Source organism: Vipera berus (assembly GCF_964194415.1).
Source record: "Vipera berus genome assembly, chromosome: 2".
Classification (NCBI taxonomy): domain Eukaryota; kingdom Metazoa; phylum Chordata; class Lepidosauria; order Squamata; family Viperidae; genus Vipera; species Vipera berus.
The window spans coordinates 116,016,020-116,039,442 of record NC_138203.1 but is presented as its reverse complement, the minus strand read 5'-3'; the positions used below and the strand labels follow the sequence as shown (position 1 = coordinate 116,039,442).

Here is a 23,423-nt window from a genome sequence, read left to right as displayed (position 1 = left end):
TTCCCACAATAGCACATTTTCGGTAGTGTTTGCTATTCACCTTGCTATGTAGAGATGGGCATTCCTATTTCCTTCGGGATGAAGCCTAACGGGAAATCCACACTTCCTGATTTTTGTTTCAATTTGGAAAACTTGGGAAAGTAAGTCTGGTGCCAAATAGAGAGGCAGCAAAAGAGAAAATGCGCCTTTTTACGATCCGCCAGTAGTCCAGCTCTTTCCTTAGACCTCTCGAGGAGCGTGAAGAGCGGCGCGTCTCCACGTTTATTCTCCCCTCAGGCTCCCGGACCTGATCCCCAAGAGCCAACCAAGCGCGAGAGGCAAACTTGGGCTGGCTCTCCTCTCCTCCGAGAGGATGCCCAGCCGCCACCTTGGCGATCCCTGGGCTGCTGCCATCACTGTGGAGCCCGAAGGCTGGGTGGAAAAGTCGTCAGGTGGGCCAGAGGCTCGGTCCCGCCCTCCCGCAGGGCAGCGCGCCGCTGTTGGCGCCTACAATTGCTCTCGGCAAGCTGCGCCCGACGGCGGGGCAGGGGCAACCCGGCGTCCCCGAGGAGGCGATGAGCAAAGCGGAGATGGCGATGGTACGCGCCGGGTCTTGGGAGAGGGCGAGGGGGGCTTTATTCGGTGCAACAGAAGCGCGAGGCGGCGCTCCCTTGGAGGGCTGCTGCGGGAGGAAAAGGCGTTTCGACCCGTGGACCTCCTCCTCCTCCCTTCAGGGCTGCGCAAGGCTTCCCCGGTTGACCTCCCGCTTTGGCCCAACTCTCAACAAGTCTCGGACCTCGCTGGGTCTTATTTTGCGACTGATCGCTCTCAGTCTCCCAGAGGATGGTGCCTGTTTACCAATTGTCCTGTTTTTCAGAGTTTCCCCAGCCTTGCCTAAGGCCAGCTCAGGAGGCGGCCCTCTAACTTCTCGCCTTCGTGCCTTTTTAATTGGTCTGCAGGAGCTTGTATGGATCTTGTCTAAAGAAAGCCTCCTCAGCCGGTAGTCCGAAACGTAGCCACCTGAGGGACGACCTGGAGCCCCAGTACTCTCTGGGGCTTCTTACCTTTGCACAAAGAATGCAGTGAGTGAATTACTCCGTTAAGAGGCAGGACTGCTGGCTTAGCCCCTTCTCTCTTCTTGCCCATAGAGAAAAAAACGGGACTGACTGAGGAAGGGAAGATTCTCTCCGGGACTCTATAAAAAGTATAGGAAGCATTTTCCCCCTCATTGGACAAACAATTAGTGCCCTTCCCTCCATAAAAATATTGTATACATAATATATAGAATGATGTTAATATTAGTAATAATGTCACTACTGATGGAGACAACTTTTTATTCCTACAGCAGTAGCTGGTTGATAGGATGTATTGCAGGTTGGAAGTGCCCAAAAATTTTGACCTGTAATGAATTAAGTATCAACCATTATAAAGAGGAGTGGTTAAAATCCATCATCACCATCACCTTAAACCTAGAACCCTGGCTTCAGGTCCCTTGCTTTGAACTTCTTGCAATTCACTTCGGACACACATATAGACTATCGTCAACACTGCGAAATATTGAATGCAGGGAAAAGGGTAAAAGATAACCCTTCAATAACCAAAAAAGGAACATGTGTGGCAGGGAATATATATAAAGAAAAAAGGGGAGAGAATTGGAATGTGTATTAATATAACAAGGGAAAATATTTGAGAATTTATAAAAGGTTTTCTAATATTTGAGAGCAAGATCATGCTTCCTCCCCATAATACACAGCAGTGTTGCCTTTATGAAAACACTTAATGTCAATATTCTTATCTGGGTGCAGCAATTATTTAAAGTTGGTAATAATAGACAATCTGTATGTTACATTTTATATATATAAAAATCTGAGGGAAGGACATTGAGCAATATCTTAGCCTTGGGTACCTTTATTTCATAAGCTGGTGCCCTTTGTAGGGTGTTTCCAGCTCATATAGAAAATAGAGACATGTGGCTTTGAGGGGTGAGAAGAAAGACAAAGCGCTTTCCTTCCTTTTGTGCCAGTGTTGAAGGATGCCAGCATATGCCCAAACATGGTCCTGCCTAGTGCCTGGCACCGGGCAGTGCACAGATGATGGTAGTATGACATTCAGACCTCTTGCCAGACCGGTCCTGTGGCTTTCCTCTGTAGGGAAGGTCAGGGAAAGTCACTGGAGTGAAGCAACAGTAACCAGATCAAGAGGAGAGGCCAAGACAGCAGAATCTCTCTCCCAGGGCCACTTGTGTGCTTTTGTGTGCTTTGGCAGTGGCTTCCCCACTGAGGAGGGAATTCCCCTTGGATCTGTACATCTGGCATGAGGGAGGAGGGTGGAAGTAGCTGTCTGGAGATTTGATTCCAGGAGAAAGGAGAGATTTCTGTGATACTCCTTTCATCAAAATGAAAGACCTATTGACCTGGAAAGAAACTAGTTAGTTTCTTAGCATGTTTAAACATTGACATAAAAGGCATATTTATTTATTACATTTCTATATTTTTATATATTAAGCAGTTGGTGAAACTTAACTGACAAAGACTGCTGAAAGCTTCAGAGTAGTGGGATGATGCATTTTGAAAGGAAGAACTCATTGACTTGCAAAAATTGGATCCTAACAGTCCATAACTATATACCCATTAAATACAGTATTTACATTCAGTTTCTCTGTAATTGCTCTCTACTCAGCAAGGCTAATGAAAAACTCAACAATAAAACAAAGCTGGCTAAATTAAGCACATTTTTAATATAATTTTGCAGTTAACAGGAATAACTACCCCTTATGTATGTAGTTAGCATAAAATAATGTAAGATAAGCTTCACCCAACTCTGTGATATTTGCTGAAGGAAAGGTTTAAATTGAACAAAGAACATTGGACAAAGGATCTTAATCTTTCTGAAATTAATTGGCTCTTCATTAAAAATCTAAATAAAGATCACATTGTATCATATTTACAGTAAATTAGCCCTGATTTATTTCCACCCAGTTTCTTGTGTTTGGCAAGCACTCTAGAGGAGTATGTGTTGGTTTGTCTATGGCTTCTAATGAAGCTCTATCATTTATAGGCAAAACACTACCAATATACCTACCTCTCCATACCAAAGGGTTCTCTCTGTAGCTACATATTCAAGCACAGTTGTTTATATGCAGGGCTTTTTTTCTCATAGAACGTTCAGAACGGAGTTCCGGCACCTTTTTTGGATGGAACCTTGTAGGGTACGCAAGGTGGGTTGTATGACATGTGTGAGTTCCAGCACCTTTTTCTTTTACAAAAAAAGCCCTGTTTATATGACTAGGAACTCCAGGTTGCCTAATCCCAGTGAGTTGATTTCCTGCTCTTTAAGATTTTAAGACTTTCATTATGACCTTTTGCAACTCATCTTTGTATTTTTTTTTCTGGTGGACCAGCACATCACCTGTCATTTTTAATTTCTAAGAATGCCTCTGGGCTTACATAGGAATAGAAGTATTGCTGGAAACAAAGATGAGGCTGGAAGCAAATGCGTTCTGTACCTTATTCCCTACCTCTAACCAGACTCCCCTACAACAGTGGGGAGAAGAGGCTGAAGATGAAGCCATCTATAGCATCACCCTTGAGCGAGTGAAGGCAGAGTCTGCAGCCAGTGGAGCATCTTCCTTGGTAGGTTCTGTTATCATTCAAAGAAGAACAAGGCCCTCTCCACTTTTATCACAAGGGAAAGAAATTGGTGGAGGTCAGGAGGAAAAAGTAATTCACTGAAAATGAGGCATTTTTCATACAGTTAGTCTTAATTTAATTATTTTGAAAAGTTTTTTATTCCATTGAAGTGATGGACCTTATCCCTAGGTTTAATGTTACCTGGAGGAAAGGGCATTCAGTGGCCAATGGTGCTGATGGTTACATGATACTGACACTATCTAATGCAACCTACAGCTCAATAGCAGTTACCAGAAAAGTGGTACTGTCTTGTTATTATACTTTGGATTTCCAAGGCCCCAATGATCCTGCACTCATAGCAGAGAATGCTGGGTTAGATAGGCCTTTGAACCTATCATGGTGACTCCTTGAACCCAAGCATGTGGTTTTTTTGGCAGCAGTACACAAATGAGTTGTCTTTGTCTTCTGCTGATAAGACCCTGAGATGTGCCAGTGGTCTCCTACTTAAGTATAAAGTCCCATTCTGCTTAACCCTTTCGGATCAGTCAAGGAGCCGTTATTTACTTCGTCGACCTTCAAATACTATATACTTTTGATTTACTTATATGCAAGAGCAGTGTTGCTGCAAGCCTTACTGTTTATCTCATGCCTACCCCTTTCCCAGAAGGAACATCCAGAAACACCAGAATGTCCTTTTGTCCAGTACCGTACTTGCAAGAGGCGCACATTGCGGGCTGCCACCCTCCCCCAGCTGGTGAAATGGCTGCTGACAGCCAAAAAGGAAGGTGACCTTGACTACATCTCCAGCTTCCTGGCTACCTATCAAGCCTTTGCTACTCTCATGCAGGTGTTGGAGCTGCTGCTGCCTCTGGGACCAGATAAGTGAGCCACTGGCACAGGGTGGGTGGTGGAGAGGTGGAGAACACAGGAGGCTCCCAAATCAGACCTCCCAGGAAAGTTTGAATTAGGAACTTGGCAGAACAGAAATAGAGAGCGTTCTGCTGCTTCTTTTGGCAGCTTCCCTGCAGATTGACTCTTGCACGCTAGCATAGCTTCATAAAAATCTAATTATTGTCTCAAAGCATATGGCACAAAGAATACCAGGAAACAGCTGGCAGCAAAAGACAGCACAATTGCAGGACAAATCACTCCTAAATGTTGAGTTATAGAGTATAATCCACCAGGCTTTTTTTTTATTTCTCATGTTGCAAGAATCCACTTTATTTGTTTATTTGTTTATTTTACATGTTTGCCACCTATCTCACACAGAGGCAACTTGCATTATCCTTGATTCATCCTTATTTGTGAGATCTCAACTCCCAGAATTCTTAGTAAATGGCCATGCTGAGTGGGGAATTTTCCACACATCTGGAGGGAATCCAGACTGAAGAAGGGTGATTTACACATAGTACATTTTGTGGACCCATACAAATAATTCTACCTAGTGGTCAATCTGAGAGTTTCAAATGATTTATTGTATCAAAAACTAGTCCTGAGCCACTAGTTCTAGCTGCTCTAAGTCTGAATTATGATGCTCAAGAGGGGAATAAGTGATAAAACTCCTGCCACTGCAAAAGGAAGATCTACAGTAATTTTTTTTAAAAAACAATGTTCTGCCTTTAACAGTATGTTTGAGTAGAAAAGGGAAATATAATCCTATTTCCCTGAGGAGGAACAGAAGCAGGGGAAATGTTATTATTTAAAAAATCTTCTTTCATGTCTTTGGAAAAAAGGGGAGGTTCTTATAAAGAGGAGAGTGTGCAAGAAAAAGATTACAGGGAATCCTCGACTTACCAGCATTTGTTTAGCAAGCCTTTGAAGTTACAGCACCATTGAAGAAGAGACTTAAAATCTGTCTTCACACTTACAATAGTTGCAGCATCCTCATGATCCCAAGATCAAAATTTGGATGCTTGGCAATCAGTATGTGATCATCATTTCTGACCTTCAGAGTCAGTTTCTGACAAGCAAAGTCAACTGGGGAAGTTGGGTTTGCTTAATAAGTGCATGATTCACTTGACAATTGAAGTGATATGCTTAACAACCATGACAAAAATGTTGTAAAATTGAGTGCAACTCACTTAACAACTGCCTTGCTTAGCAATGGAAATTCTGGTTCCAATTGTGAAAGTTGAGAACTACCTCTAGGTACCAGATTAATGTGAACATTGATATGGGAGAGGCAACTTTACTGAGTGAGGTGGTTAGAGTAAAGTAGGGACAGTGGAATGCCAGGAGTGATTTGTATGGAACAAGAGCAGCCCCATGGCTTGGGGTGAGTGTGGGTCAGGAGCTGATTGCATTTCTTTTCTGATTGCAGGGCAGTACTCCATGTATTGGACCAGTGGCTGCAGCATCACCCTGAAGATTTCTGGGAACCTCCAGAGTATCCTAATCTGCACAAAATCTTGTCTTTCCTCCATCAATCTGCTCCTAACTCCCCATTGTGTGCTTTGGCAAAGGGATTGCTACAAGCCCACAAAGAAAAGGAGGTAGATGGTAAGAATAATTTAGGACCAAAATTGCCAAGCATGGCCTATCTTCTCAGAGTTTCTAGTCTGGACCCATCCATTCTGACTTCTGCTCCCAACAATATGCTACTGGAGGTATTATTCTCATGTGGGGGTGTTGTTCTCATATCCCATCCAGCTTGATCCAGCTCCCTGAAGCCCAAACCCAATTCCTCACTGGCTATCTCGCAATTTACTCAAATTTAAGGATGAATGAACTGTACTGAAGGAGACACGTGCCAGCTATGCTTTGGGTATGCTTGCCTGCCCACACAGAAATCTACATAAGCAATGGGTTGCTGCACTGCTTTTTTGGCAATAGCCCATTTGTTTCCAACAGGTACTATCATCCAATGATAGCAGTTTAGGAACAGAAGCAACAAAATCTGTGGTTCAAATAAATAAATGCACGTGTTAGTACTACATATGCAACTTGTTATTTAAAATGGATCAAATTATAGCCTGTGCACTCAAATTAATATGGTTGCAAAGGTTTTGCAAAAGTCTCTCAGCTCAAAAGAACAGAATGTGAATGATGTCTGCCTTCTCACATGTAATCTCAGATATAGGCACCAGGTTAGTCTGAGCCAAAATCATCTATTTGCCCTTCTGTTTATCAACCCAGGACATCATGCAGCTGACACTTATGCCTCTTTTGAAATTGCTATCATTTCTACAACAGCCTTTTCTAAACTGGTGCCTCTCAGGTGCTGAGGCTGAATTTCCCATCATCTCAGCCCATCATCCAGTGATGTGCTGGTAAGAATTAGAGCCTTAACTTGTAGTTCCCTGCTGGTAGAAGAGGTGGTAAATTAACACCTCTGGAGGACACAGAATGAGGTAGTAAAAATTTTGAACTGTACCTCTTTCTACTGCAGGTGGAAAGGGGTTTGGCCTATTTTTTTGAATGTTCCTTTTTGTAAAAGGCTATCTATATGTAGCAGATTAAAACATCAAGAAAAGGCTGTTACTATGTTGGCTGGAGCTACTGAGAACTATATTTCAACAGACCCTGGAATTTCCCACATCTGTGATTAAGCATGGTGGCCTTAACAATAAAGTGTAGGCAGGCTTGCTATTTCTACAAAGGAAATTTCAAAATGCAACCCTTTTCCTTTACAGAAGCAAAAGGGCATTCAGACCAGCTTAATTACAGATGATAGGAATTGTACTGGGTTGGTGAAGGCAGCTTTAGGCAATGAGATAAAAGTTCTTTAATTTTGAATCTAGCTAGTCCTCTTGGTTTATTTGGATATGCAATGGAAATAGTATCCTCTGTTCTGGTCTCTAAGACCATTCTGATCCCAGGATGAAGAAAGTAGCAGGAACAGGAGCAATGGTGGCTGCCAAATCTCCACTGAACTTGTTAATTCCAGGATAATGGAATTGTAAACGCTGGAATTTTTCCCCTCTGGAATTTGAAAACTTTCAATATGTATTTATTCAATTTATATGGCCACCCACTTGCCAAGCAGCTCTGGGTTGAAAATATCAAATACAAAAGAAAATGTTAAAATAATAAAACAAAATAAAATACATTATACTGAGAACTTAGAACTACACACATAATACCTATATAGTTATAGTCTGGGGGGTGATCCAATTCTTCAAGGCCTTAAAGACCAGCAGGGCTAACACCAGCCAAATTTTAGATGGTTGCTCTTCCATGGAACAGGTGCAGTGACAGAGAAGACATGCCTTCCAGCTTCCATTAGATGATACTGTTTACTTGATGGGACCTGATGCATGCCAACCCTGTCACGTATTGTAGGTTGAACAGAAGGTTCTACAACTATCTAGGCCCTGTGCCATGTAAGGTAACCTCCAGTACCTTAGAATTACACCTAGAAGCCCACTGACAACCAGTGTGGCTCATACCGTAGTTGTTATATCTGGACTTACCAAAATACACCTGTAACCAGGGCTTTTTTTGTCATAGAATGCTCAGAACAGAGTTCCGGCACCTTTTTTGGATGGAACCTTGTAGGGTAGGCAAGACGGGTTGTATAACATGTGTGAGTTCCGGCATCTTTTTCTTTTACAAAAAAAGCACTGCCTGTAGCTATTTATCCTGATTCTTCTGGAACAAATGTAAATTCCCTGGACACAAAATCATAGGTTGAAAGAGACCTTGGAAGATTTCTAGTGCAACACCCTACCCAAGGCAGAAGTCATTTCAAGACACTTCAGTGGCAACCTCTATAAAGTGTGTTGAATAGTCCAGATAAGAGGTAACTGTAAGTAGAGCTCCCTGACCCTAACCTACAGCAATTGGCACATAAGAATAAGTTGTACAAAAGCCCTCACAGACTTACTGTAGATGTACCTGCTATTTTAACAGGAGACAGGAATCTGCTGATTATCTGCTCATGCTGGATTATTCTTAGATTTTATGTAATTTATGTACTCTAAGGAATGAAGAGCAGAGAAATGTGCTGCATTCTGTTCTGCTACAGAAAATAAAACCTGTCAGTACAGAACTCCCAGGAATCAATCCAGGGATACAAAGAAATTAAGCAGTCATTTCAGGCATTAAATTTACTAAAATAGTATACTGTATAGTGTCCCTAAAATTCTCAATGTAGACAGATATAGATGTTACATTATATGGAACTCATGTAAAACCCATACACGAGGGCATGCAATCTATCTCTAGTCTATCCTGAGAGGTTAAAGGACGGTAGATGGCATATTTGGTTCTTTGGATAGATTCTACATATTCCTTCTTGTGCCTGGTGAGTACCAGAACCTGGATACTCCTAAAGTTAATGCACTGCTATGAAGTCATGCAAATGAATTCAATTCCTAGTGGAGGTTTTGATCCCCATAGATTAACATGAGGGATCTAGTGGTCTAGAGATGCCCTAGTTATCTCTCCATTGGCTTTCTATAATGTGTTTTACATGGGGAAACTCTTGAACAGTTTTCAGAGGCTACAAATGATACAGAATGCAGTGGTGCAGACAGTTCTGGAGGCCTCTAGGGGGGAAAATGCAACACCATTGTTACACAAGTGGCATTAGTTGCTGGTTTGCTTCTGAATCCAATTCAAGGTGTTAGTTATCATCTTTAAAGCTCTTCATGGCATGGGACCAGATTGTCTGAGGAACCATCTCACCACAATGGGATTGGCTCACTCCGGTTGCTCCAGCAGAAGAGGCCTTTTTCAGACTCTGCTGGCTCAAAACTTCAGCTAGTGGGGTCCAGGTGAAAAGCCTTCTCTGCTATGGCTTCTGCTCTCTGGAACAATTTGCTACCAGAGCTAAGATCAACCTCCACCCTTCTGACATTCCGGAGGGCCCTTAAAACCTGGCTCTGCCAGTTAGCTTGGGGTCCTGATGAGGGCATATTATGCTGGAGGTAGTTGGTTGAGTGAGAGACAAACCCCATTCCATCTGTGCTCTTGGTTTTTAGCCTTTACTTAATTGTTGTTAATTTTAATGCTTTTATATTTATGTTTGTATACAACTGTAAGCTGCTTAGAGTTACTTTGGTTAATGTGACAGAGAGCATATTAATTAATTAATTAATGGTGCATGATCCAAAGAAGCTTTAAAAGGCTGTTTATAACATAATCCTGAAACAAGTCACAATTGGCACATCATCTCTCTGAAGTTCAGAAGTTCCTGAAGAAGCAAATACTGAAAACTAGTACTGTATGATTGTTTTTGATGCCGGCATTTTGGTCTGGTACAATGGCTTCCTTACAGCCATTGCTTGAATCCTCTTTTTTCTATAGATCACATTATTTTCCTATAGGAGGCAACTCCCCAGGGATGGGACCATCAGAGGTGATCACAGAGGCAGCTGGGACAGATGACTGTGAAGAGATATTAGCACTGATGTCCTTCTCTGTGGATGAAGTGGCCGAACAGCTGACACTGTTGGATGCTGTAAGACCTGTTGGGGCCAGAAAGTGAAAATAATTTGGAAAAGAAAACACATTATGGCTATGATGAACAGGGTAGTTCTGAAACCCTTTTGAAATTGGCTTGATGACAGAAAAGAGAACCAATGTTACTTTTTACAGTCCCAGTAGGCAAACCTTTTGGTAGCCACGAGCTACATTTTACGTTGGAAAGAGTGGGTACTAAGGACCATAAAATGGATGGGATGTGGCTGCTGCAGGGGTGTATTTGGGGTGGTTCTTTGCTTTGCAATATGTCTATTTGAGGCCTTGGATCTTGTACACCTGCTCTGAAATCACTTAATGCACTAAATGGCCTTCAATTGGTGCTGAATTCCTTCTTTCCCCTTCCCTTTCTCCAGAACCTCTTTAGAGCAGTGGTACCCTTCCACTGCCTTGGCTGCATTTGGTCCCAACGAGACAAGAAGAAGAATCAGCACATGGCTCCCAGTGTCCGTGCTACTGTGACCCAGTTTAATGCAGTCACCAGCTGTGTCATCACATCTGTGCTGGGGGATCTGGCCATGCACATTCCCCAGCGTGCAAACCTGCTGGAGAAATGGATCCAAATTGCTGGAGTAAGTCAGGAAGAGGGCCAGAGTGGTGGTAATGGGAAAACAAAGCAGGGCTGAGCATGATGTTAGGGGTTGCGTAGTTCATCTCTTGGGAAACTGAGCCAGAGAGGTAATAACTGCTCAGGTGCATTCCTCGTTTGTGACAATATTTCTTGACAATGTTTAGCACTAATGCCTCTTGCTACCTTTTTCAATTGACATCCCTGAAAGGGTTTTCTTGTTATTTTTCTGCATGAGTTGAATTCTTCTCAGTTATTGTATGCTCTGAGCCTGTACATTTCTGTTCCCCAAAGTAAAGGGATTCTGAGTTTTCTGGATGAATAAAAAAAATAGGGTAGAAAAGTGCAAGCGGGAGAATTAAGTGTGCTTGATGGTTACAGAATGCAGATGGACAATTGCAGGGCAGGCAAGAGGAGCAAAAACATTGAGTGGGAAGCTACACTGGCCAATTGTTGGTGTGGCTGGAGAGAAAAGGGCAGAGGTTGAAAGAGGAAGGTACCCTGTGGCCCCAGCACTGGTCAGCTGATTGTCAAAATAAATGCCTCTTTTAAACTCCATAAAATCTGGTAGAGTTCCTTGGCTGCTTTTAGTTAGGCACAACAAGCAACTTTATAGTACCGTAGGGGACTTTAGGTCACTGTAGTGTTGAAGTATCTTATACTATGTTCTGTAGGTATATATACAAGGAAAGAGTAGGCATGGCAATGAACATGACACCAGTGGAATCTCTCTTGGACAGTCATTGGTGGAATCCAACTTTTATCATATTTAGACAAATCTGACGTCAGCCTGTTCCTAGGTCACAATAATTAATAGTTGGTTTTAATTATCATGCTCATTCTAATTATGCTAATTATCATGCTGTTCCTTCTCAATGAGTGATTGGGTTATGAAGATAGGCCCATCTGCGTTCTGTCTCATTTAGGATATGTAAGGACATGGCTGCAGGATCCCTTGGTCATTTTTCTGCAGCAAAACAATAGCACTAATACTTCACTAGCATCCACCTGGATGACAAAGGCGGGGTGGTGGTGGTGGTTTCGGGTCTGGGTACTTTAGAATGAGTTCGGCTGCAAATAAGTGTTTTGAGCTTTTTGTACAGCCACTTGGCATTCTGTTGTCCACTTTAGGAGTTGGTTAGATTTAGGTCTCCCTTTCCCTTTGGTTTTCAATAGATTAATGATGGACAGTTTAATGTCAGGCCTGCCCCAACTTGGATCTTTAGGAAAGAAAGACTTTTGACTTTATTTGTTTGAAGTGATAGGCTCTTTTATTAAAGTTAAGTGGTTGCAGCAAAAGTAAAGCTAGATTTCACTGTTCCCACACAAAGATTACCCTTTTCCCTCTTTCCCTGGCTCTCCTGGTACAGTATACCATTTAGATGTTTTGGGAACTGCTTGAATGTTTGGTGCCTCTCAATGTAGTTTCACATTCCGTTCCCAGGCCAGGTATCCGTGTTGGCTGCTTTATTCCGATTTGGCACTCTGGTTCTTGTCAGTGTGTTTCCCTTTCCCATCATTTGTCTTCTCACTCCCATGCCAAACTTTATTACTGCAAATTCCTTGTCTCCCTCTTCCGTTTTATGGCAGGATGCCAGCAAAGAAAATAAGTTGAAAATGGCAAATCTGACAGGCATCGCTATTCTGAGGGCCAAAAGTGAAGATTGCTTCAATTAAAAAAACAACCTTTAATATGTTGAACATGAAAACTGCCGTGTTTCCCTGAAAATACCCCCAAAATAATCCCTAGTTTATTTTTTTTCAGTGGGCCTTATATAAGCCCTACCTCAAAAATAAGACCTACTTATTTGCTAAGACACGAGGTGAGGTGAAGCGGGGGGAGGGGATAGCTGACTTGCACGCCCCTCACCTGCTTACCATGACACAGAGCTCCTGCTGCTGCTGCTGCTGCTGCCACAAGGTGCATCACACCGCCGTCGCCACTGCTGCTGCAAGGTACATCTTACTGTTATTTCCACTGCCGCAAGGCAGGTCCTACTGGTATTGCTGCCGCCGCAAAGCTCATCCTGTTGCTGCCACTGTGAGGTGCATCATGCTGTCGCAAGGTGCATCCTGTTTTGTTGCCGCCACCGCAAGGCGCATCCTGCCACCATTGCCGCCATTGCAAGGTGCGTCCTGCTTCCTTTGTTGCTGAGAGGTAGCCGCGAGGCATGTCTTGTTGGCATTGCTGCCGCAAGGCATGTTGTCGCTGCCGTGAGGTGCATCCCGCCATTGCCACCGTCATGAGGTGCACTGCGGGATGCACGTTGTGCCAGTGGTGGCAATGATGGCAGGACATTCCTCATGGCAGCAGCAGCAATGGTGGTGAGACGTGCCTCACGGCAGTGGCACCAAAAGCAACAGGATACACCTTGCAGCGGCAGCAACACCATCAGGATGTGCCTCACAGTGGCAGAAGCAATGATGGCAGGACACACCTCGCAACAGTGGCAATGGCAGCAGGATGCACCTTGCGGCAGCGGCAACATAAGTAGGATGCACCCTGCGGTGGCAGCAGCAGCTGGAGCCCTGAGGCATGGTAAGCGGGGTGTGGGGTACATGGGGCAGCTCCTGGAAAAAAATAAGACGTTACCCAAAAATAAGAGTTAATGCCTCTTTTGGAGGCAAAAAAAAAAAGACCTGGTCTTATTTTGGGGGAAACACAGTATAAATGAATGTGTTGAACATGAAAACTATTTTAATAAATTGCTTTAAAATTAGGTAAATCAACATATTTAAATATCCAATGGTAATATTTAAAGAAATATTTCCATTTAAATTGAGGTGTACAGTTTCAGAACTTATTTATTATCATTTATATGTTTTTTATATTTCACATTTCTTAACCACCCATCTCCCTCAGAGAGGTGCTCTGCATTCTTGGGTTGCATTCTTGGATTGTTAAAAAACTGAGATAACCGCCAATTTACACAATTGTAAATATTAAAATTAAATATTAAAAACACATATTTTCATTTTAAATTCAGTCTCTCTTTAATGTTAGATTAATTTGATTAAACCAATAAAAATTATACCCTTATTTAACAGATTGTGCCTCTATCTTTGTCTCTTTCTTTTGCAATCTTTGTTCACACAGCTATAATCTTTCACTCCTTACTGAACTATTTATCTTTTCCTCCCCAACACCAAACTTCCAGCGATGCCGGACCTTAAGGAATTTCTCCTCACTGTATGCCATCCTCTCTGCTCTTCAATCCAACTCTATTTACCGACTAAAGCGCACCTGGGCTGCAGTCAACAGGTAAGTGTAAGGTCTCACCTCAGCTATTCCCTCAAGCAAGGTGAACTCTTGAAACAGGCAACATTTCAAAAGGCTCTTTTATTGGAAGACAGTGATTGCAAAGAAAGCAGGCAAGATCTAAAGTACCCATGTGAAAACATTAGGTTAAAGCCTACTGTTCAAAACCCCTCCCAACTGCCCAATCCATGAAGAGCCAATTTGAAGGAGAGAATGTATTGTGAGAACTCTGAGCCGAGAATGTGATAAGTCATTCCTCCCCAATTCCCTGGAAGATACATCAAAGCAAAGGAGAAACAAAGCAAACTGGGTACATTGTAGAAAAGCTCCAAGCCCCCCCCCCCCTTCCCACCAGAATGGTAGTGTCCCAATAGGGATCTGTGGGGACCTGACAGTAAGTCTTTGTAAGGGAATGAGATAAGAGAGGGCAAAGGGGCTGGTCAAATATACCAAGCTGCCTTCCCTTTGGCAAAAGGCCAGGACATGGCAGATCCCTGGGATATGGAGAGCAGATCTACAAGAAAGAAAGCTCATTAGACAGACCCTATCTCAGGCAGTTTTGCATTTTATCCCACAGAGAAACCAGGAGCTCCTTTCAAAAGCTCTCACAGATCTTCTCCGAAGATCACAATCACTTGAACTGCCGAGAAATCTTGCTGCAGGTAGGGGGAATATCTTCTGAGAAGAAGGAAAAAGAATGTGATGCACAAGGGTGGTTTTCCAAATGGTTTTCCATCTCTCATGGAAGTAGTGAGGGAAAATACTGACATTTTTCACTGACTGATTCTGGATGTAGTTTAAGATGGTCAATTGGTTCGTTTTAATTTTATACCATCTGAACATCAGTTTGCCCTCTGGGATTCTTCTGTAGGAAGTAGATACTCAGAGTCCTTGTGATGGATGGAGAAATCATCAAACACCAGTCAGGACTTCTCTGCAGGTGAGATTTCAAATGGTAATAACGTCTTGATTGGATCCAGCCAGATTTGCTTAATGCTTGCATTTGCCAGTATTCATAGAAACATTTTGCAATTTTTCTTTCATATCATGGTCTTAGATTTACACAATTAGTGTAATTCTTGCAATTCTTGACAAGTGGGTATGTTAGGTGGGTGGGTTCCCACAAGGCTACAAGAGAAATTACATCATTCTCTTTCCTTGTTTGGAATTGCTAGTGTTATGGCATACCCACCTAATGAATTTAGGGTTTTTGTTGCAGACTCCTACCATCCCATACCTTGGCACCTTTTTAACTGACCTAATCATGCTGGATACAGCACTACCAGATTTTGTGGAGGTGAGCATCTTTGAAAGAGGGCTGAAAGAGGGGGAAGGAGAATGTGGTGAAAGGGCAAACAATTGCTCTCATGACACTTGAGTGGGTATTTCAAATTATTTATTTAACCCCATCTGGTTTGAAATATTGAATGTATGTGAATGGCTTTATTTTTTACCAAACATCATTAGGAGAAGGGATGCCTCTTACATCGAAGAATGATTAGCATGTAATTTTGGACTGTTGCAATGTGATGTATCTGGGATCACTCTGGAGGCTGGCAAGGAATCTGCAGCTTGCACCAAATCCCACAGTTACTCAAGAAGGAAACCTACCTTCCATAAACAATCAACACTGTTCTGAAGACACTGTACCAAAGTGGATGCCAGTCCATTACTGATTCAAATTCAAGCAATCTGTTACGAAATACAAGGCCCCATTCAATGTAGAAACTGAGTATCTGATGGAATACTGGTCCCATTGTGGACTTGCCTGCCAGTTCACCTCTACTGTATAGGACTGTGCTCATTGAGGATGTAATATTTGCTGGCCATCCATGCTTGTATATATGTGTATATGAGCTGGGAAGGGGAGAACTTGTCAGTAGTTGCCAAGGGACTGTTTTTGTCTTGTATCAGATAAAGTGTTGTCCAGTTTATCATGTGTCCCAATACCTTGTTTACTCTTTAAAATATCACCAGATTGTTTCTTACTTTTCTGGTGGACTGCAGTTGTCTAAATTCTCAGTCTGCTATTTGAATTCCTTTTACCTAAAAAAAGGGGAGGATGATTGAGCCTGAAACTTGCACAAAACATGTTAATGAGGGCTGGTTCAACTAGCTGCTGCTTAAGTTCTGATTCCATGTGCTGCTCATTGTCTCTATTTTATTTTCTTTTTCCAATTCCACAGGGCCAGCTCATTAACTTTGAGAAGAGGCGCAAGGTAAATCAAAGGTAGAAGAACTAGAGGGATAAGGGCAGGAGCTAACATTTCCTAGTTTTGTGCTTAGCTCTGGGATGGGGAGGCATAATCCTGGCCACCAAGAGAATGGACATGGGTGCAACCACAGCAATAGTGTGACTCTGTCATACGTACTTCTCTTCTTCAGGAAGCAGCAATCCTCTTCTCTATCTATCATCTGCAACAGTCCTGTCAGGGATACAACCTTTGCCTGAATCCATCCTTCCACTTGGCTTTCCACCACCAGCAGCAGCTTTCTGAAGACCAGAGGTGGGAAGAGGGATTAAAGTTTTCTGCTGGGGATGGACAGAAAATTGTTTGGTGGGCGAAAGCATTAGACACTCCTAATACTTGTATCACTCAGGTTGCACCTCTGGTTACAGATTTTTAAATGGAGCAATAATTGCACATTTAAAGTGTGCTCATAACAACTTACCACTTTTTACATCAGAAAAAAATCAGTTTACAGGGCCTTTATCAAAGACAATGCAGAGAGAAGCAGCTTGATTCTGTGCTATGTGTGCCCTTTCCCTGCTGAAAAAAAATCATCTAAATTATTGTTTTCTTCAAATGTACTATTATTGAATCTTTACTGAATTAGTCCCTATCCAAGTGCAGTTTATCTATCATCTATCTATCTATCTATCTATCTATCTATCTATCTATCTATCTATCTATCTATCTATCTATCATCTATCATCTATCTCTTATATGCTGCCCATTTTACTTTGCAAAGTAACTGTACATTGCCAAGAAAAGCAGAAGAGAAAAGGTCAGACTATTTTATTTGGGGAAGAAGAGATATATTTATGCTATTAACACTTTCGTAGTATTGTGAAATGGCATTAATGGTGATATTTCCATTAACAGGCAGCAATCCTATTTTGTTTTGTCACTGCAGTGTTCAGAAAATAATGAAGGATGTTGAAATGATTCTTTTGTTGCTAGTTTCACAGATTCATTATATTTGTAAAGTTCAGTCATTCCTCGCCTTCCCAGCTACCAAAGTAAGAGAGTGGTTGCCCACCACCAGTTAGATTTAGCTCTCCTGCTTTTCAAGATGTAGATCATTGCACAATCAAGGCAAGAGAAAGGAGAAAAGAAGGCTGTTGGCCCTGTTGTCTTTCCATGTCTCTGTATTCCATATTGTTTTACTGTAACTTGAAACATGCCGAATATGGTGTGAAACCAGCTTAGAGAAGCCCAGGCAGAGTCTTGGAGACAGACTAATTCAATTGCTGCTGCAGTGAACTGATGGTAGAAGTTCCCTCTGGGAATGGTAACATGCTGAAAGGGGACAGAGCAGCAAAGACAGTAAAGGCATCTTACCCAAATAAGAGGCTCTGTCCTAAATCATTGCCTTTGGCAATGACTCAGAATAGACACAAAAGAGGCAAGATAGGGTTAGCAGTGGGAGGTAAATATTACACTGGTATTTGCCAGCTAAAGGATGGGTGAATACTACTGAGTAGGGATGAAGAACCCAGCGAGAGCATGGGGCAGGGCAGAGAATCGGAGAGGTTTCTGAGAATTGATGAGCAAACAAGCAGTAAGGGAAATTATCAGGGCTAAGAGCTCAGGGCGTAAACCCCAAAGTGCCATGTGTAGCCTCAGCCAATAGTTGAGAAGATGTAGCTATAGAATCTGTCTTCACTGTTCTCCTCCAGATACTGCATTTCTTGTATGATAGAACCACCAGCTGACTCCTGTCCCAGCTCCCCAAAGCTGCATCGCAGTCTGACCAAACGCTTCAGCTCGTAAGTCATCCCAGTAACTGGTGAGAGGAGACGTTCTTATTCCTTTCTATCCTCTGCCCTTTTGCATGCCCGATCCTTCCCTCCAGGCTCCAGACAAGCACCCCATCTACCCTGTGGGAGGTTTTTTTGGTTCCTACTGTTATGTATTGAAATATATAAAGTCATGTTAAGCCCTGTAAAGTGAAACTAACTTAACTCCAACTGTTTGTGAAGCTAAAATGAAACTAACCTTTAGATGACCCTGGCTGTTAACTCCAACTGTTTTGGAGGGAAACTTGGAACATTTATATTTGGGTGGGCTTTCCAAGTATTGTGATTGGTTAAGGCCCTGTGGGCTCAGAGTATAAATTACAGGCAATTGCCTGCAGTTCTCCAGTTCTAGTTTGAGTCAATAAAGATGTTGTAACTATGCTGGTCTGCTCCTTGCCTACTAAAGCTCACTACACAATACCTACAGTCTGTTTTTATGCTGAGGGGAAGGGCAACCAAAACTGGGTTAATTTGAGTGTGGACAGATTAAACCATAGTGGAATTATAAATCAACAAATTAAACCATTTACTTTGTGCTTCCTTTGTGTGGTTTTCTGAAGCATCTGGCTGGCCATTGTTAAAAAATAGGGTACTAGACTATTCAGAGGGACAACAGGGCTGCACCTAAAGCTGCTCCTGTATATATGGGGCACAATGTCGCCGTCTTCATATACTGTACCATCAGATCCAGGCAACCTAGGCCTCTGGAGATTTGCAAGGGGTCTTGGCTTTCCAGGTCATACGGTTACTATTCAGAGTAAAATTATAACCCACTTTCCCTAGTATAATGTGAAAAGTCCTGGAACTCAGCTATCTGCAAGTTAATTTTTTCTAAGTATTAAGCACAATTTGGAAGCGATGGTACTTCTAAATTAAATTAAATTTCCTAAGAGGGAATTTTCAGAAGAAATGGGCTGTTGCAGAAATATAATGACTATGGAGAATGATTGAAGTATTTTAAATGCATAACTGTACTAGCATTAGAAATTTAGGTATTGTATTCATGAGAAGAGACGTTCAGAAGTTTACTAATTTTGATTAAACTCTTTGAATAAGGTGGCACTGTAAGTGGATTTACAAGCTGGTAAAGCTTTCCAAATGATCATTGGAATTATTTCTGGACCACATTCTATAAAGGGGGATGCAGGGTTGGTCTGAGAGTTAGAAAAATGATACTCAGAGAAAATGATGAGACCAAGATCTAAACCCATTGATGAATTACATGGCAAGGAATAACTTTAACCTGAGCAGCTTCTGAAGTATAAAATCCACATTCTACTCCCAGATCTATACTAGCCACTCAAGCCCTTATATAGTCCTGGGCTGCTCAGATACACATAGATGATTTGTGCTCCTGGGTTGAAATGATGAGACCAGAGTATTATGGAGGGTTAAATAATGAGATGGATCTGAGGATATGCTGGGATCCATTTGCTTTTATTCTAACGTGGAGAGAGATGAGGAATATGTGAAACTGCATGTTTCCCTTAACTCTCTGTCTGGACCCCTTTGCCTCCTTCTTTGCAGACTCCTCTTGGGCTCAGAACCATCTGCAACTGCTTCCGGGTCTGAAAAGACTGCAACTATGCCACTGGGTTCCTCTAGTAGCCTTAACTCTGAAGATGGATCCAGTGTCCCTTACTCCCCAACACGGGTATCCCCTGGAGTCAAGGTGACATGTTTATTTTTATTTCTATCCTATCTTTCAAGTCTTGGGATTCTTGCAAAACAGAAATGGACACTTACGCAATTGGTGGAACACAATCACCATAACAATACAAGTGCTACAATTGGCTTTATAAGATCAGTCTTTTTAAATTGCTATATTTTACCCTTTTTTGATAACCATTTTTGGGGGTTTTATGAACAGCCCGAACAAGGCTACTTTGGGAAATTATCATCATAAGTATTATCAAAAACAGAATTTAAAAACATGAAGTTATCATATTGTTGCCACAGAACACAAGAAAATAAAATTTCAACAACAAACATAACCCCTGGGAAGTATTAATGAAGGAACCCAGTCCATTTTTTTTCCTCGGGAGAACATTCTGGATGCTGTTATCCCAAAGGCTTTATTGTCTGAAACAAAATTACAAGCAGTAGCAGAACATGGCATAGATCTGGGCTACAGGTCCTGACTACAGCAAACAAGATTAAATGCAGGCATTGTGAAGAAAATGGCCAAGAGAGTAATAGAAGGAAATGGATGTCATTCTTGCTAGTAAGTGCTGTATTTTCCATTAAGGAACATGAACATCAGTTGTTGAAGTTGATATTACAATAAAGAAACTACAGTATATGTTGTATCTCTATATTTTTACTTCTCTGTTTGAAAACAATGATAACGTTCAGCCACTTCTATGGATTGTTAACTTTTTTCAAGCTGGTGGCTTCCAAAAGTGTGAAAATAAGGTACTATCACTCCCAAAGGGGTGCGTGCGGAGGAATGCTGATTCAGATTTAGAGGTTGTATTTGTAGGCTCCAAGATTGGAAGAAGCTGCCTTAGAATAAGAAGGTTATTTTCTTTCTTTTCAGCAATATTAAAACCTGGAATGTGTTCTAGAAAATTTGATGCAGATTGCACCAAATCCAGGATCAAGTCATTAACTATTACTTCATTTCTGGGATCAGTTGCAGATTATTTGCAGTGACACAGCCAAGAAATGTTAGTGGCGAAGACTCTCTCTTTCTTGTTTCATTGGCTGATTTGTAGATGGATTGGGATCTATTGCAGGCAGTAGGATTGCATTTGATACAGATTTATGGACGGAAAAAGACTTAATTTCAAGTCGTAGAAATCATAGAATCATAAGAGCTGAAAGGGACTTTGGAGGTACTCTAGTCTAATCCTGTGTCCAAGGTAGGAATCCTTATTCCATCCCAGACAAATGCATGTCCAATCTTTTCTTGAAAACCTCCAATGATAGAGCACCTATCACTCCAAGAGGCAAGGTATTCCATTGACTAATTGTTCTGTCAGGAAATTTCTCTTTCATTCTAGGTTGGATCTCTCTTTCAGATGCTTCCACCCATTGCTTTTTGTCCTGCCCTCAGGTGCTTTGGAGAATAGGTTGACTCCCTCTTCTTTGTATCAGACCTTCAAGTACTTGAAGAGAGCTATCATATCTTCATTAAGCCATATCTTCATTACGGGTATGTTAAACATACCTAGTTTTCTTAACCGTTCACATTAAAATTTAGCCTCAGACCTCTTATTATCTTTGTTGCTCATCTCTGCACTCTTTCTACGATCTCAGCATCTTTTTTGTATCATGGTGACCAGAACGGTGTAGTATTCCAAGTGTGGCCTCACTAGTGCAGTATAAAGCTGTACTGTCACTTCTCGTGATATTGATGCTATGCTTCTGCTGATACAGCATTGGATTGCATTGGCCCTTTTGGCACTGCAGCAAGCTGTTGGCTCTTACTTAAGTGGTGATCCACCTGGATCCCTTTCACAGGCATTACTGTTGAACCAGGTGCTGGCTATTTTCTACCAGTGCAGGTAGAAACCAGGCAGGTTTTTCTTGCCTAAGTGCAGAACCTTAAGTCACTTGTTGAATACTTATATCACAGTCTGCAGTCCCTCTCCGAAGAAAAAGACTAGCAATAAACCACCTGTTTGTTAGAATAGAACAATTAATTGTGAGAAGTTGCAACCTTCTTTATGTCTTGTGAGGGATAGGGTGCCAAATTAGTGTGGCACCTTCAAGCAATGTACCTTCTAAGCCAGGGAAGCAGATGCACAAGTCATGATGTCTTCTGAGTAGCCCCATTGGCTTGTCCTGGGCAAACCTGGACCAGGGTGGGGAAGGAACAGCAGTTTTTGAAAAAAAGTACATAACACACTTTACATTCGTAAACTCCCAAAATTATAAAACACATTGAGATGTTAAATAATCTTTATTAAACCAGAAATAGAATTGTACATAAAATATACATAACAAAACAATGTTAAAAAGAAACTTAAATAGGAAATCTCAATTTATATTATTTTTTAAATCAATTTCATCCCTGATTCATTATTTTTGCTATTAGCATGAACTATTGCCCCCTTCTTAGTTTTCTCCTTAGCTTCACTTCTTTGCCTCTGCTCTGTAACTTCTTTGGCTTGGAGTCTGGTGAAATGTTTTAACTTAGCATCTAGTTCCTCAGCAAGAAGCCTCTCTTCTCCCTCCCTCCCTGCCCTCCCATGCTTACTACTTTCCAAAAACATCAACCTTGACATACCGCAGGAAACCAAGTCTTGTGTATGGTCATATGATGGGTGCTGGATAGCCATGTTCACTCCTTAGATGGAACATTTCCTTTAAGACTAATATGTTTAATGTGACACAGTATAAGCTTTTTATGGAGTATACACTATGGAAGCAAAATCTATGCTGTCCTCATTAAGCAGGTGGATGTTTGTGTAACCTAGGCTATAATTATATTTGTAATTCAAAATATTACTCATATCGTTAGAACAAGGCTAAGCAACAATGTTGTCCTTGAAACTTATGTAGATTGCCAGGAAGGATCAACAATCAATCTACATGCCTGTTCATGTGTGCACATGCACACACATACTCTATTCATGCCTTCATCCATATCTTCTCTCTCCCCTTTTTACCCAAGCCCAGTTCAAATAAAATGGCTTGGTTGTTCAGGATTGCATGCCTTTAATGGCAGCTGCCAATCACGTTGTAAAAGGTGAGTGGAGCTTGCATTTCTCCAAAGGTGGCATCTTTTGTGACTGAGGACAACCACCGTGCTTCAAGTATCCAAGTATTAGGTATCCATATCCTACTTCACTTACTAACATGGGTGTTTGCTATAATGGGTGAGTCTTCTTACCCACTGTCTTCTATAGAGAACAAACAGGTAACGTTTCTACCCAAAAGATCACATGGATGACAATCTGATACTGTGCCAGGAAATACTGTGCTCACAAATACTATTTGGAAGCCATTTAAGCCTTCCTGTTCATTTTTCTACCAAATTAAAATTTTGCTAAATGGTGTGATCAATCATTTCTCTAATTCCAAGAATGAATTTAAATTATTTTTCACTGCCTAATTCAGAGGTATATATGGATTCCTTAGCTCTCTTCTTTCTCATTCATTTCTCAATCTTGGTAATTTACAGGCATGTAGATTTTAACTCCCAGAAATCCACAGGTAGCATGGCTGTTGATGAGAACTTCAGGAGTTGAAGTCCACACATCTGAAAACCGCCAAGTTTGAGTAACCTTGCTCAAGGTTACTCTGGATACTTTGGTTCATTTTTGTTCCAGATCACTTATTATGCAAGATTTATTCTTCACTTTCTCAGTTCATGGCTTCCATGTACAGAAACTGTAAACCTGGGGAATTTCTGAAACCCATCCCAGAATTCTGGAATGTGTTTTACTTTAGATTCTGATACTTGGATCTCTGGTTAGGCTCTCAGAATAAACCATTTGTTCCCCCAACATCATAGGTTACAATTTGCATACACAAAACTCTCTTGTGGCACATCAAAAATGGTGAAGTATACCATTTTAAAAGGCATAATAT

General features: G+C 41.6%; 1 protein-coding gene across 1 annotated transcript in view; it reads left to right on the top strand.

Annotated features, from left to right (window-relative positions):
- Positions 1–554: 554 nt before the first annotated feature.
- Positions 555–23,423, top strand: part of RGL3 (ral guanine nucleotide dissociation stimulator like 3) — a gene marked incomplete at both ends in the record, with an annotated part of 33,176 nt that continues 10,307 nt past the window's right edge. The window contains 13 exons of the mRNA XM_081316214.1: positions 555–578; positions 3,507–3,611; positions 4,276–4,490; positions 5,929–6,107; positions 9,878–10,011; positions 10,388–10,603; positions 13,758–13,861; positions 14,436–14,520; positions 15,078–15,155; positions 16,045–16,077; positions 16,244–16,365; positions 17,763–17,852; positions 19,410–19,536. Coding sequence (XP_081172340.1) covers positions 555–578; positions 3,507–3,611; positions 4,276–4,490; positions 5,929–6,107; positions 9,878–10,011; positions 10,388–10,603; positions 13,758–13,861; positions 14,436–14,520; positions 15,078–15,155; positions 16,045–16,077; positions 16,244–16,365; positions 17,763–17,852; positions 19,410–19,536 — 1,512 coding nt within the window. The remainder of the gene's footprint in view (positions 579–3,506; positions 3,612–4,275; positions 4,491–5,928; positions 6,108–9,877; positions 10,012–10,387; positions 10,604–13,757; positions 13,862–14,435; positions 14,521–15,077; positions 15,156–16,044; positions 16,078–16,243; positions 16,366–17,762; positions 17,853–19,409; positions 19,537–23,423) is intronic.